At 49.1% G+C, this 15978-nt stretch overlaps 2 protein-coding genes and 1 pseudogene across 2 annotated transcripts; 1 reads left to right on the plus strand and 2 right to left on the minus strand.

Moving 5' to 3' along the window:
- Nucleotides 1-1787: 1787 nt before the first annotated feature.
- Nucleotides 1788-2342, minus strand: TMEM217B (transmembrane protein 217B). The gene has a single exon (XM_066252556.1). It carries the CDS (start codon nucleotides 2340-2342, stop codon nucleotides 1788-1790), a length of 555 nt encoding a protein of 184 aa, XP_066108653.1.
- Nucleotides 2343-6923: 4581 nt separating this feature from the next.
- On the plus strand, nucleotides 6924-7038 carry LOC136321448 (U2 spliceosomal RNA; annotated as a pseudogene).
- A 7045-nt stretch (nucleotides 7039-14083) lies between these two features.
- Nucleotides 14084-15678, minus strand: TMEM217 (transmembrane protein 217). The gene is made up of 2 exons (XM_066252557.1): nucleotides 15645-15678; nucleotides 14084-14673 (listed from the first exon to the last, which is right to left on the minus strand). The coding sequence occupies exons 1-2, from the start codon at nucleotides 15676-15678 to the stop codon at nucleotides 14084-14086; spliced, it is 624 nt and encodes a 207-aa protein (XP_066108654.1).
- Between the last annotated feature and the right edge of the window lie 300 nt (nucleotides 15679-15978).

Consider the following 15978-nt stretch of genomic DNA (forward strand, 5'->3'; position numbering starts at 1 on the left):
CCGCGGGCCTTCAGCAGACCGAGTAACCCACTGCTGGAGCCAGCGACCTTGGGTCCAAGCTGGTGAGCTCTTTGCTCAAGCCAGATGAGCCCGCGCTCAAGCTGGCGACCTCGGGGTCTCGAACCTGGGTCCTTCCGCATCCCAGTCCGGTGCTCTATCCACTGCGCCACCACCTGGTCAGGCAGATGTGGCTCTTTTGATGGCTGCATCTCGCTCGCAGACAAATCTTTAATTAAAAAATAATAACGTTAAAAAATATAAAATAGGCCCTGGCCGGTTGGCTCAGCGGTAGAGCGTCGGCCTAGCGTGCGGAGGAGCCAGGTTCGATTCCCGGCCAGGGCACATAGGAGAAGCGCCCATTTGCTTCTCCACCCCTCCGCCGCGCCTTCCTCTCTGTCTCTCTCTTCCCCTCCCGCAGCCAAGGCTCCATTGGAGCAAAGATGGCCCGGGCGCTGGGGATGGCTCTGTGGCCTCTGCCCCAGGCGCTAGAGTGGCTCTGGTCGCAACATGGCGACACCCAGGAGGGTCGCAACATGGCGACGCCCAGGATGGGCAGAGCATCGCCCCCTGGTGGGCAGAGCGTCACCCCCTGGTGGGCGTGCCGGGTGGATCCCGGTTGGGCGCATGTGGGAGTCTGTCTGACTGTCTCTCCCTGTTTCCAGCTTCAGAAAAATGCAAAAAAAAAAAAAAAATATATATATATATATATATATATAAAATATTCTCATGTATTACAATCCATTCATTTCCTACCACTCATGTTCATGGTTGCGGGTGGCTGGAGCCAATCACAGCTGTCCTCTGGGACAACACCAAATTTTTATTGGATAATGTGAAACGTACATGGGTGGTTGTATGGCTCTCATGGAATTACATTTTAAAATATGTGGTGTTCATGGCTCCCTCAGCCAGAAAGGTTCCTGATCCCTGGTGTGAGGGAAGCAGAGCGCTGTCTGATGCGGGACAAGGGTCCTGTCAATGGTGACATGCAGGAGGAGAACGAGGCTCCACAGTGCTGTGACCTCCAATGTGGCAGCTACAGGCTAGCCAAATATGGTTTCTGAAATCAAAACAAGTTAAAATATTGAAACAGTCTGGGTTGTGGTCGTCTCATTCCAAGTGCACAGTAGCCGCGTGCAGCTAGCGACAGAACATTTCTATCCTCAAAGAACATTCTGTCAGATAGCACTGTTCTAAAGGGACTCAGGAGAACCAGCTCTCTGTGGGCAACCCACAAGAGAACAACTAAAACTGAGGACACACGTGCTCGCTTCGGCAGCACATGTACTAAAACTGAGGACATGGCCTGACCAGGCGGTGGTGCAGTGGATAGAGTGTCGGACTGGGATGCGGAAGACCCAGGTTCAAGACCCTGAGGTCTCCAGCTTGAGCATAGGTTCATCTGGTTTGAGCAAAAAGCTCACCAGCTTGAGCCCAACGTCGCTAGCTCAAGCAAGGGGTTACTTGGTCTGCTGAGCCCGCAGTCAAGGCACATAAAAACAAACAAACTGAGGACATGCAGAGAGGAGGGGACAATGAGAGACTACAGCATGCACCGAGGAGATGGCCGAGGTAGCACAAATGTAATTCAACGCAACAAGTCACAGACACAGACAGGCTCAGCAAGTAATCGCTGCAACCCTCCCGCCCCTAGGAGTCACTCTTCAATGCATACAACTCCAAGGCCCCTGAAAATGCAAGCAGAATCGACAGGAAACAGGCAGGGAAAGGGGGGCTCCGTTGGTTGGGGAGCACTGTCCCTCTCCCCCTCTTCTTCCTGGTGCGGTTCAGTTTAACTTGCGGTACGGCACCCCCGGCCGGGCAGGTGGCCAGAAGTCGCTCATGCTGAGGGAGGAGAACCGGTGGCTGGTTGTCTCGTGGAGAGCCTGGGCTCCCTTATAAAGAGTGTACGTGTGCTTGGCGAGAAAAGGCAGACAGAAGATGTGCAGGAACATGCGGGCGACCTCGAAGGTCAGGGGCAGGTAAGCTAGCTCCTCGAACATCTCTTTGATGATGGTCTTGACGACCAGGACCCGGTAGAAGTTGATGCAGTCCTGAATGACGAGCCACACGGTGTAGCCTAGCAGCCCCCTGTAGTTCTTCACTTGGATGCAGTAGAGGAACTGGAGGCTGACCAGGACGGCGATGATGGACAGGCTGATGCTGATGCTCTTCCTGTTGGTCAAGAGCCACAGGGCATTCCCAGCCTTTTCGTTCGTGTAGATGTCCAGCTTGTGCTCATAGCCAAGGGACACAGCATTGTTCAAGTCAAGGATGAGGAACTGGATGGTGTTGAGGACAGAGAAGATGCCCAGTTGAAGGCAGACCGTCTTGTCATTCATTTTATACTTGTTTTAGCAGAGCATCTCCTGCAGGAAAATAAAGATCGTGGAGATACATGATAGGATGGCAGAGACAGCCCTAGACAAATCCCCAAGCCACTAGGAATAGACGGCATGTGGACAGGCCATGGGCCAGATGGGCACGAGGGTCTGGTCCTTGCTCTGTCCTAATGGGCTACGAGGCGGCCACATCACCGGGAGTGGGGCATCACTGGTCTGGGAGACTCCTCGGGGAACTTCCCGCTGTGCTGATCCAGCTGAGCTGGTGGCAACAGGGGGTTCCTGTCGGTGTCAGGAGCAGGGCAGTTAGGAAGCTCCTGCGCCTGGAATAATGTCCGAGTCCGTCCCGGGCTCCTCTCTGGGACGTTTGTTTCTGACGGGCTTGGGCTCATCCCAGACCCTCCCCTGGGTGCCCCGTCTTTCCTGCCAAGCCCTCAGTCATGGAATTTCCCTGCTTTGCTCCCTGAGCCTGACCCAGACTGGCTCTAAGTCAGGGAGCAGCCAGCAGTGAGGGGAATGGGGGAGGGTTTACGGACCCGACTTGCTATCTTCTCGCCCAAGGTGAAGAGGCCTCGCTAACAGGCCGCCAAGGTAGAAGTGAAGACCAGCAGGTGGTCTCCACCCGCAGCCTGCGTTAGACCTGCCCTCTGGAGCCTGGTTCCAACCTTGGGGGATGCCCAGAGCCTCAGGACCCTGCGGAGGACCCAAGGCTGGGACAGGCTGGGACCCGTGCAAACGTCCCTCCCAGCCCAGAACACCTTACCAGCCCGTGATTCCGAGAACTGCGGAGCCACGCTCCCTCCTCTTCACTCACCCACTGGGGAGCTCCCCTGTGGGCGGAGAGGGAAGGGGAAGAGTCACAGGTGAGGGGCACATGTGCCGTCCTCGGTCTGAGGTTTCTAGGGGTTGGAGCCCGACATGACCCCTCTCTAAGGCCCCTGGAGCAGGGCTGCTGCTCAGCCCCAGGGGGGCACTGAGGGTGGCCGTAAACCCCACTGGCCTCTCCTCGCTCGCTCTGCCAATCTTAGATAGTCTTTGCCTTTTTGGTCAGTAGCTTTTTGTGTATGTGTGTGTGTGTGTGTGTGTGTGTGACAGAGGCAGAGAGAGAGACAGAAAGAGGGACAGATAGGGACAGACAGACTGGGAGAGAGATGAGGAGCATCAATTCTTTGTTGTGGCACCTTAGTTGTTTATTGATTGCTTTCTCATATGTGTCTTGACGGGGGCTACAGCAAAGCGAGTGACCCCTTGCTCAAGCTGATGACCTTGGGCTCAAGCCAGAGACCCTGTGCTCAAGCTAGTGAGCCCGCACTCAAGCCAGATGAGCCTGCGCTCAAGCCGGCAACCTTGAAGTGTCCCAATCCAACGCTCTATCCACTGCGCCACCGCCTGGTCAGGCAGTAGTGATTTTTATTATTGTCCAAAAATATACATAACACATTTTACCATTTCACCCTTTTTGAGAGTACGACTCACTGGCGTTCAGCACATTCACGTTGTTGTGCAACCGTCACCCCACCCATCTCCAGACTTCTTCATATCCCCCAAGAAAAACTCTGTTCTCATCCAACACTGACTCCCACTTCCCCTCCCCCAGCCCTCCTTATCCGGCCAGTTCACTTTCTGTGTCTCTATGGCTTTTACGATGCAAAGTGCCTCCTCTAAGCGGAATCATATTGTCCCTTTGCGTCTGGTTTATCTCACTCAGCGTAACCTTTGCAAGGTCCACCGCAAATAGCCTCACACCCTAGTCCCTGTTACCCTCCCACTCTGCGTGACTCCCAAGTTTAGTCCTCGATGCACAACCCTCTCCCTGCGCAGCAGGCCCTGGAGTGTCCCGAGTCCGGGGGCAGAGGCGTGTGCTGGCCAGTGGACAGCTGCACTGATACTTCCCTGCCCCATCAACCGAACCACACCTCGTCCCTGCTCACAGAGCCGCTTCCAGACCTGCCACTACCCACGGGGTGCGCCTGGGCACCAACCCAAAATAGGGCCCCAAACCACACAGGCTCATTATTGTGGTTTCAGCCTGTGTTGCAGATTTCAAGGCATTGTCTTTATCAGCCTCGTTGTTTTCTCATCCCTGCTGCCCCAGCCTTGGTTTGGACCCTGTCACCTCCCTCCTGGGTGACATCTAACTTCACTGTCTCCTGTTGTATCGCCCCATACATTCGTTCAACATCTAGTCACCACGCGTCTATTGAGCCTCTACCAGGCGCCGGGGGCTGAGCTTGGTCCTGGAGGTACACAGGTAAACATTCTAGTGAGGAAGCTGGACCAACAGAAAACAAATAAATAAAATGTCTTCAAGTATGTTTAAGGAGGCCCTGGCCGGTTGGCTCAGTGGTAGAGCGTCGGCCTGGCGGCAAGGTGTCCCAGGTTCGATTCCCAGCCAGGGCACACAGGAGAAGCGCCCATCTGCTTCTCCACCCCTCCCCCTCTCCTTCCTCTCTGTCTCTCTCTTCCCCTCCCGCAGCCGAGGCTCCATTGGAGCAAAGATGGCCCGGGCGCTGGGGATGACTCCTTGGCCTCTGCCCCAGGCGCTAGAGTGGCTCTGGTCGTGACAGAGCGATGCAGCGGAGGGGCAGAGCATCGCCCCCTGGTGGGCAGAGCGTCGCCCCCTGGTGGGCGTGCCGGGTGGATCCCGGTCGGGCGCATGCGGGAGTCTGTCTGTCTATCCCCGTTTCCAGCTTCAGAAAAAAAAAATTACAAAAAAAAAAGTATGTTTAAGGAAAAGAAACCTCCCAATGCAATGCAATGAAGACTGTGGAGGAGACGGCCCAGCGTCCTTGAGACGTGACAAGATCTAACCCAGAAAAAAAACCAGGAGAGGCTTTCTGGAGGAGGTACCCACTGAGCGTGTGTCTTAAAGGATGTGCGTCTCAACCGGGCAGAAAAGGGAGGAACTTCACCCTCAGCGAAGTGGACGGCACCCAGGTAGGCTCAGGAACAGGCAACGCCGTTCCAGAAACAGCACATTTGGTTCAGCGGGAGCAGAGGGGTAGGCTACGTGGGTGGCCAGGGCCAGAACAAGGGAGGGACCCGCCCTGGCGAAGTCTCCCTGGAAGGCAGTGGGGAGACCTGGAAGGATGTTGAGGGTGTGTGTGTGTATGAGACAGGATCCAGTTTGCATTTTAGAAAAATATTTCTTGTTGCTGTGGGAATCATGGGTCAGAAAGGGGGTGAGAGTGGATGCAGGCAGAACAAGGGAGAGGCTGGTAAAGAAGATGGGGTGAGCCTGATCAGGCGGTGGCGCAGTGGATAGAGCAGCGGTAGTCAACCTTTTTATACCTACCGCCCACTTTCGTATCTCTGTCAGTAGTAAAATTTTCTAACCGCTCACCGGTTCCACAATAATGGTGATTTATAAAGTAAGGAAGTCACTTTACTTTATAAAATTTATAAAGCAGAGTTACAGCAAATTAAAGCATATAATAATAATTACTTACCAAGTACTTTATGTCGGATTTTCACTAAGTTTGGCAGAATAAATCTTTTTTTTTTTTAATTTTTATTTATTCATTTTAGAGAAGAGAGAGAGAAAGAAAGGGGGGAGGAGCAGGAAGCATCAACTTCCATATACGCCTTGACCGGGCAGGCCCAGGGTTTTGAACCGGCAACCTCAGCATTCCAGGTCGACACTTTATCCACTGTGCCACCACAGGTCAGGCCAGAATAAATCTTTATAAAACAACTTACTATAGTTAAATCTATCTTTTTATTTATACTTTGATTGCTCTGCTACCGCCCACCATGAAAGCTGGAATGCCCACTAGTGGGCGGTAGGGACCAGGTTGACTACCACTGGGATAGAGTGTCGGACTGGGATATGGAGGACCCAGGTTCAAAACCCCAAGGTTGCTGGCTTGAGCACACTTCATCTTGTTTGAGCAAGGCTCTCCAGCTTGAGCCCAAGGTCACTGGCTTGAGCAAGGGGTCACTCACTCTGTTGTAGCCCCCCCCCAGGTCAAGGCACATATGAGAAAGCAATGAATGAATAACTAAGGTGCCGCAATAAAGAATTGATGTTTCTCATCTCTCTCCCTTCTTGTCTGTCTGTCCCTATCTGTCTCTCTCTCTGTCTCTATCACAAAACAACACCAACAACAAAGAAAACGGGGTGAAGCCAGATAAGGGAGGATTGCTGGGGTGAGTGACTTTGCATTTGGAGACGGGGGCTGTGGGAGGGGGCATCTAGAATGGGTACCTGGCTGGAGGGTGGTCCATTCAGGGAGGTGGGGAGCATGGAGACCCCAGCACACTTAGCATGGGGGAGGGGAAGATGAGGGGGAGGATAGCTTGGGAAACGGTGGTAAGGGGGTTCAACTTCCCCAGGGACATCCAAATAGACATGTCGACTATGAAGTCACCTCCGTCAACCTGGAACTCCGAGAGAGAACTCGGAGCCTTTGCTGGGTATGGGCTGCTTGGTTACCAGTGGGGTTTTGAAAGTGCTTTAAATATGCTATCCTGTCCCTTGGTTCCCATTGGTCCTGCTGAGAAATCAGCTACTTGTCTTATTGGGAGTCCCTTTAAAGTGACAGGTCATTTTTCTCTTGCTGCTGTCAACATTTCCCTCCTATCGCCTCTCAGCCTCTTGGCTAACATCAAGTGAAGTACCTGTTCTTATCAGTTTGATATCTGATACGCCTAATATAATATTGTATGTCAACTGTAATTGAGAAATAAAACAAATGATTAAAAAAAACCGCAAAAGACCCCATTTTCTTCCTGTCTTTGACTCAGGCACCTTTACTGTGCCTCGTCTGTTCGCGGAGGCTTTTCGTTTATCCTAGTTGAAGTTTGTTGAGCTTAGGTGAGAGTTTGCCAATAAGTTTGGGAAGTTGTCAGCCACTGTTTCTTCAAATATTTTTTCCTATTCCTTTCCCTCCTCTCCTGCCAGAGTACCGTGGTGCCCCTTTGGGTTGGCATGCTTAATTTCACCCCACAGCCCTCTGAGGCTCTGTGTCCTTGGCATCTTTCCCTCTGTTCTTTTTTTTTTTTTTAATTTTTATTTATTTATTCATTTTACAGAGGAGAGGGAGGATAGAGAGAGAGAGAGGAGAGACAGAGAGAGAGAAGAGGGGGAGGAATTGGAAGCATCAACTCCCATATGTGCCTTGACCAGGCAAGCCCAGGGTTTTGAACCGGCGACCTCAGCATTTCCAGGTCGACGCTTTATCCACTGTGCCACCACAGGTCAGGCCCCCTCTGTTCTTTCTCACATCTCTGACATCCACCCTCAGGTTTGCTCGTTCTTTCTTCTGCCAGTTCAAATCTTCTGTTCAGTCTCTCTAGTGAAGTCTTCATTTCAGTTACTATACTTTTCTTTCTTTTTTTCTTCTTTTCCAAGTGAGAGGAGGTAAGATAGAGAGAGAGAGACTCCTGCATGCACCCCAACCAAGATCCACCCAGCAAACCCTGTCTGGGGACAATGCTCTACCCATTTGGGGCTATGCTCACAACCGAACTATTTTTTGTAGCTGATATGGGGACTCCACAGAGCCATCCTCAGTGCCCAGGGCTGATGCGCTGGAACCAAATGAGCCATGGCTGCAGGAGGAGAAAACAGAGAGGGGGAGGGGTGGAGAAACAGATGGTAACTTCTCCTGTGTGCCCTGGCTGGGCCAACACTCTGTCCACTGAGCCTGCCAGCCAGGGCCACATTGGTTGATTCTTTTTTTTTTTTTTTAATTTTTAATTTTATTTACTCATTTTTAGAGAGAAGAGAGAGAGGGAGAGAGAGAGAAAGAGAGGGAGAGAGAGAGGACGGGGGAGGAGCTGGAAGCATCAACTCCCATATGTGCCTTGACCAGGCAAGCCCAGGGTTTCGAACCGGCCACCTCAGCATTTCCAGGTCGACGCTTTATCCACTGCGCCAGCACAGGTCAGGCCACATTGGTTGATTCTCGTATGTGCCCTGACCAGGGATCGCACCTGCAACCTTGGTGTGGCAGTACAACACTCTAAGCAACTGAGCTGCTCTGCCAGGGACAGGCTTATTATTATTATTATTATTATTATTTTTTTTTTTTTTTTTTTTTTCTGAAGCTGGAAACAGGGAGAGACAGTCGAGACAGTCAGACAGACTCCCGCATGCGCCCGACCGGGATCCACCCGGCACGCCCACCAGGGGCGACGCTCTGTCCACCAGGGGGCGATGCTCTGCCCATCCTGGGCGTCGCCATGTTGCGACCAGAGCCACTCTAGCACCTGGGGCAGAGGCCACAGAGCCATCCCCAGCGCCCGGGCCATCTTTGCTCCAATGGAGCCTCGGCTGCGGGAGGGGAAGAGAGAGACAGAGAGGGAAAGCGCGGCGGAGGGGTGGAGAAGCAAATGGGCGCTTCTCCTGTGTGCCCTGGCCTGGAATCGAACCCGGGTCCTCCGCACGCTAGGCCGACGCTCTACCGCTGAGCCAACCGGCCAGGGCCGGGACAGGCTTATTATTGTTACATGCTTGTGTACTTGTTTAGAAAATGCCTGCATTACTTTAGTAAATTAAATCTCCCCCCTCCCAGTCCAGGACCACGCAGCGGCCTCCAGTGTTGCTTCTCAAGGAGGGGCAGTGTTGGGCACAGCCACACCCACACCCTAGGATGCCCACGGTCATACAGAGCTCTTTCCCACTCTCCCGGACCTACCCCAGCTGTGAAGGCCCCTCATTGCTTGCTGATTCCTCTATTGTTTTCAATAATGTCCTGGGGCATAAATTACTCTACAGACTAATCCAATCAAATTTGGGCTCCTTTGAAAGAATAATTTCAAAAGTCAGTGTTTGATATTTGTTCTGCTCCCAAGAAGGTTCCTCCTAGTTGTTTCTTTCCCCTTCTCTTCTGAAAACTAGCTGGCCTACAGTTTAGCCTGTCTCTTCACTGGATCTACAAATCTAATTGCCTTTATTTGTTTTTTAATTGATTTTTGTCTGGAGAGGAAGGGGGAGAGAGAGAGAGAGAAACATCGATTTGTTATTCCACTAATTCATGCATTGGTTGATTCTTGCATGTGCCTTCACTGGGGATCAAACCTGCAACCCAACATGTCGAGATGACACTCTAACCATCTGAACTGCCCCGCCAGGGCCCCAGTTGCTTTTTGCCATAATCTTCTCTATGTTTTAGGGTGCCTTTGGGCTTGAACTTCTCCATGCTCTGTTGTAAATGAAGCTAGATCCTTTGGGAAGAGATTGCAAAACTGTCTTATGGCCTACTGCTCCCATGCCCCAGCCAAAATTTCTGTCTTAGTGACACTCCTGCTTTAGAATTTGCGTGCTCTGTGCAGGAGAAAAGGCAGGAGGTTGGGGTCTTCTTGGGTTGCCTCCCCGCCATGGCTGCCACCACCTTACAACCTGGGGCAATGGCAGTTGGGGCCTCAGTACCCTTAAGTGGTGCCACATCCAACATTCTGAGTCCGTCCCAGGGGTAGGGGCTGGGCAGCCAAGCAGTCCCCCACCTTTTGCCTCAGCAACAGGCTCCTGGGGTGGGGGTGTGAAATGCCAAGTCCTGTTCCCCTCCCCCCAAGAAAACTCCTCCCACTGAGGGCTGGGGGTGCGGGGGCCGGGCTTCCTGCCACACCAGTATGGAATAGACGCCGCCTGGCTGAGCAGGAAAGGGTAGGGAGGAAGTGGTTTTAGGTTCAAATACCAAAACAAAACAAAACAAAATTCTTACTTTTCTTACCAAATCTTCGTTGATTTTGTTGAATAAATGTTTCTTCACTTGCTGTATACCCTTAGGAGCATTTCCAGAGGGGCTGGCTGTGTGTGTGTGTGTGTGTGTGTGTGTCTTCATGATTTTCACTAGTCTCACTGGGGAGCAGGACCACAGGGCTCCTTATGCTGTCATACCAGAAGTTGTTCTCCCCACAGTGTTTGTCGATATTTACTTGGCTTTTTAAAAAATGCAATATATGTCCATTTTTATGCAACTTTAAAAAAATATTTATTTATTTAGTTTTAGAGAGAGAGTAGAGAGAGAGAGAGAAAGTGGGGTGAGGAGGAACGGGAAGCATCAACTTATAGTAGTTGCTTCCCATATGTGTCTTGACCGGGTAAGCCCAGGGTTTCAAACTAGGGACCTCAGCATTCCAGGTTGAACGTTTTACCCATTGTGCCACCACAAGTCAAGCCATTTTTATGCAACAAATTTGGCCTGACTGTTGGTGGCGCAGTGGATAGAGCGTCAACCTGAATGCTAGTACCAGGTTCAAAACCCTAAGGTTGCAGGCTTGAGCACAGGCCCACCAGCTTGAATGCAGGGTCGCTGGCTTGAGCAAGGGGTCATTGGCTCCGCTTGAGTCCCCTATCAAGGCACAGATGAGAAGCATTCAATGAACAAATAGAGTGCAGCAACTATAAGTTGATGCTTCTCATCTCTCTCTCTTCCTGTCTCTGTCTCTCATTCAAAAAAATAAAAAGGTTGTTAGATTGAATAAAAAAGCAAGACCCAACTATATACTGCCTATAATAAGAATACTTTAAAGATATAAATAGGGCCCTGGCCAGTTGGCTCAGTGGTAGAAAGTCGACTCAGCATGTGGAAGTCCCAGGTTCGATTCCCGGTCAGGGCACACACTAGAGGTGACCATCTGCTTCTCTCCCCCCCCTCCCTTCTCTCTCTCTCTCTCTTCTCCTCCTGCACCCAAGGCTCGATTGATTTTGAGCACATCAGCCCCAGGCACTGAGTATGGCTCTTGGAGCCTCCACCTCTGGTGCTAGAAGTAGCTCGATTGAGAGAGGCCCCAGATGGGGGTTGCTGGGTTAATCCCAGTCAGGGCACATGTAGGAATCTGTCTCTGTATCGCCCTTCCTCTCTCTCACATAAAAAAAGATATAAATTAGTTAAAACAATTAAAATATGGGAAAAGATATCTCATGTCAACACAAATCAAAAGAATTCTGGAGTGGCTGTATTGACATCAGATAAAGAAAGTTTCAGGGCAAAGAATAATCTCAGAGACACTGAAAGTCATTTCACAGTGATAAGGGGTCAATTCATCAGAAGGGTATAACAATCCTAAACATTTATGCACTCACTATAGTTTCAAAATACATAAAACAAAAATGGATGGAATTACAAAGAGAAATAGAAAAATCCAGAATTATAATCAGAGATTTCAATACCTCTCTTTCAGTAGTTAATAAATAGAAGATCAGAAAAGATATTAGATTTGAAGAATACTATAAACTAACTTAATCTAATTGACATTTCTAGAACACTGCCCCCCAAACTAGCAGAATAAATATTCTTTCCAGATGCACATGGAAGATGTATCAAGATAGAACATATTCCAAGCCATAAAATATTTTCAATAAATGTAAAATTATTTAGACCCTACATGTGTTTTCTGATCATACTATAATTAAATTAGAAATCAATAACAGAAAGATTTTTGGAAAATCTCCAAATATTGGGACAAAGAAGTACATTGATAAATAATAACCCATTGATCAAAGAATTCAAGAGGAAATTAGAAAGTGTTTTTACTAAACTAAAAATGAAAACATGACATATCAAAATCAAAGCAGCACTTAGTGTCCACACAGAATGCTGAAGCCATGGTTGGAAACCCTGAGGTCGCTGGCTCTGTGCACAGGTTTGTCAGCTTGGACTCACTGGCTTGAGTGGGGAGGGCGGGGTGTAGGGGAGAATCGTCCACATGATCCCAAAGCTCACCAGCTTGAGCCCAAAGGTCAGTGGCATAAAAAGCTCAAGGTGGCTGGCTTGAGCAAGGGGACACTGGCCCAGCCCCGGTCAAGGCACGTATGAGCTCAGTGAACAACTAAAGTGAAGAAAAGAAGCTGAGTGAAAGAAGCCAGACCAAAAAAAAAAAAAAAAAAAAAAAGAATCATTGTGTATGAATCCACTTATGTAAAACTCTAGAAAATGCAAACTATTATCTAGTGACAGAAAATTAGTACTTGTGATGGGGGTGGTGAGAGGCAGGGACTGAGGAAACTCTTGGAGGTGATACCTTTGGTCATGATGTAATTCTGGTCATGATTTCACTGGGGTATATAATACTTATCTCAAATAATATACTTTAAACATTCTGTGTCATAAGAAAACCAGATAGAAGGTGACGGAAGACAATTTGACTTTGGGTGAGGGGCATGCAACATAATCAAATGTCAAAATAATCTGGAGATGTTTTCTCTGAACATATATACCTTGATTTATCAATGTCACCCCATTAAAATTAATTAAAAAATTAGTAGCAAAAAAACCCATTCTGTGTCATTATGTCAATTATGCCTCAAGAAACTATAAAATAAACAAACATTTAACATAATGTCTAATGTTTGTGCTTTGTTTTCCATTCTGGCTTCAGCTGCTTCTGATAGTTTCTGAACCAAAATGCAAAGCTGTTTTTTTTTAAATTTTTTTATTTTTTACAGAGACAGAGAGAGTCAGAGAGAGGGATAGATAGGAACAGACAGACAGGAACGGAGAGAGATGAGAAGCATCAATCATTAGTTTTTTGTTGCGACACCTTAGTTGTTCATTGATTGCTTTCTCATATGTGCCTTGACCATGGGGCTACAGCAGACCGAGTAACCCCTTGCTCAAGCCAGCGACCTTGGGTCCAAGCTGGTGAACTTTGCTCCAATCAGATAATCCCGAGCTCAAGTTGGCGACCTTGGGGTCTCAAACCTGGGTCCTCCGCATCCCAGTCCAACGCTCTATCCACTGCGCCACCGCCTGGTCAGGCTTTTGTTTGTTTTTTAAAGAAATTTGAAACACTTTACTGACCATTTGAAAAGTAAATAAAGAAGTGAGATTATTTGAATGGATGATCCATTATAGAAGTGAAGTTTGTTAGCCTGACCAGGTGGTGGCGGCAGCAGATAGAGTGAGAGAGCATGGCCTGGGACGCAGAGGACCCAGGTTCAAAACCCTGAGGTCACTGGCTTGATTGTGGGGTCGCTGGCTTGAGCGCGGGATTATAGACATGATCCCAAGGTTGCTGACTTGAGCAAGGGGTCACTGACTCAGCTAGAGCTCCCCCTTCCCTAGTCAAGGTACCCATAAGAAAGCAATCAATGAACAATGGAGGTGCTGCAGCAAAGAATTGATTTTTCTCATCTTTCTCCCTTCGTGTGTGTCCTATTTAATGAGGTGGGCTAGTAGATTCATAAACAGTGATTTAGCCAAATACTTTTTGATTAGCTGTCTTTTGTGTTATTTGACAAATTTGGAAAAGGGGGGTACTCAAAACAGAAAAGGTAAAATGATTTTTTTCTATTTTTATTTTTTATTTATCTGGAATATATTATAGAAGACGTAGGGAGAAAACCCATAGCACAAAGCCGCCCCACGGCAGCAGCAGCACCCTCTGAGCTCCAACAATCTGAACTATATATAAAGCCGGATTTGTCTGTCTCAGGGTTAAGTCAGAGTGCTGTGGGTTGAAGGCAGATGAAGACATACCAAGATGAACAGATCGCCAGACGCAATTCAAGCTGAAATTTCCTTCCCTTGCCCTCTTCATTGTGCCCAATAAGGCGGTACTGACCAGAAAAAGGAGCAACTCTGGAGTGCTTGATAAATAACAATGACCTTTAACTAAACATCCTCAATGAGCAGCATGCCCCACTTGCGACCCTAACTGGAGTTCTCTTCGCATTGCCCTCAAAGGGTGGCAGTAAGGTCTTTGCCCCACAGACCAGCGAGAGAGCGCAGCGGAGGAAAGCGGAACTAGCGCGAGAACCTGGGAGGCCCGTCCCGGAGAGGAGAGGGCCGGCGTCACTCATGATAGTGGTGGGCCAAGCTGATCAGCTTTGATATCCTCCGTGAGTACCCTTCGTTGCTTGTAGAGACACGTCTGCCGTAGGGAATAAATATGCCCCGGTTTTGACTTTCATAGATTATCCGGGCATAAGTAACAACATAGAACAGAAAGAAGCACTGCATGAATCCATGGGACACCAAGCCAAACCAGCGCATGATTTTGACCCCCGCAATGCTGGTGTCGCTGTTGGTGAGGATTTGTATCACAACGTTCGCGGCTTCATAGGAAACGATCCAGGAGACGTAGATCACCAGGCCCCTGAACTTCTGGGCATAGACCGAGTAGAGGAGCAGGCAGCAGACCAGGATGGTGACGCACGACAGGAAGAGGACGATGTTCCAGCTCCAACACCTAATTTTCTGACTTATCAGGGTAATCACACTCTCGTCCTCGCGGATCACCTCAGTGCAATTGCCCCTCCTCAAGTACTTCTGTTCGAAGATGAAGTACAGGTTAGTGGCCATGATGGTAAAGACCCCTGACAACACAGTGCCCACTCGGGCGCTCATTCCACACCAGCGTTTCTGCTTCAGCCGGAGATCTCCTGTGAAGACAAACAGTATGAGGGGAAGTTCTGGTTCCTGCCAATGTGGTAAATCACCAGGGTTTCTGCCTCCTTTCCCACAGGAGAAACAATAGAAAGAAATGTGGAAACCAGGAAATCACAGCTTTGGGAAGACAGAAGACTGCTTAGAATGTATTGGGAGTGAGAGAGGGGAGGACGCGGTCTAGGGGCAGTGGGCAGATGAATCAGAGAAGTGCTCCTCAACCTTGGCTTCCCATTACGATCACCGGAAGTGCTCAGGCCCAGGCCCGACCCCAGAGCAATTGGAACGTTCCCTGGTGGGACCCAGACATCAGCATTTCTCAGAACATTCTAGTGATTTTCACAGGATTGGAAAACACAGAGCCGAAAAGAGGAGCTTCAGTTTTGTTCCTATCTTGCCTGACCAGGCGGTGGTGCAGTGGATAGAGTGTCGGCGCAGGACACAGAGGACTCAGGTTCAAAACCACCTGAGCCCAAGGTCGCTGACTTGAGCAAAAGGTCACTGGCTTGGCTGCAGCCACCCTGGTCAAGCTGCATATGGGAAAACAATCAGTGAACAACTAAGGTGCTGCACTAATAGCTAACAATTTGTACAACTCAAGAAAAACACCAACCCACCGATTCAAAAAATCTAACTGATTGCAAGTAGGAGAATACAAGGAAATCTACACCTAGACATATGGTACTAATTCTGTCGAAACACATAGCAGACTTCCTCTTTCAATTCCCATAAAAGTCTCATAAAATTTTTGGGTTCCCATTTGTGTATCTGTGACAAAGACTGTTAATTGTCTCTCAACATCCATTTTCCTCTTCTTTTCGTTGTAGCTAGACACATGGCTGCTGGGCTGAGGACTACCTTTCCCAGGCTCCCTTGCAGCTTTCTGTGGCCATGTGACCAATGAGATGTTAATGCAGTGAGTGTGCCACTTCTGTCTTATTCATAAAAGGATTAGGGGTGCTCTCACCTTCTTTTTTTTCTCCTTCCTCATCTTTGGCCATGATCAGAGCTGATTTTTGAGACAGAATTGAAAGCCCTGTTGAATATAGTAAACACCGTATCAGCCACAGACCACTGTTACTTGATAGAAAAATAAATCCTTATCATAGCCAGTGGATAGAGCATTGGCCTGTGATGCTAAGTTTCAAAACCCCGAGGTGGCTAGCTTGAGCGTGGGATGATAGACATGACCCCATGGTTGCTGACTTGAGCCCAAAGGTCACTGGTTTGGAGCCCAAAGTCGCTGGTTTGAGTAAGGGGTCACTTGCTCTGCTGTAGCCCACCGGTCAAAGCATATACAA

Source organism: Saccopteryx bilineata, chromosome 1 (genome assembly GCF_036850765.1).
Source record: "Saccopteryx bilineata isolate mSacBil1 chromosome 1, mSacBil1_pri_phased_curated, whole genome shotgun sequence".
NCBI lineage: Eukaryota > Metazoa > Chordata > Mammalia > Chiroptera > Emballonuridae > Saccopteryx > Saccopteryx bilineata.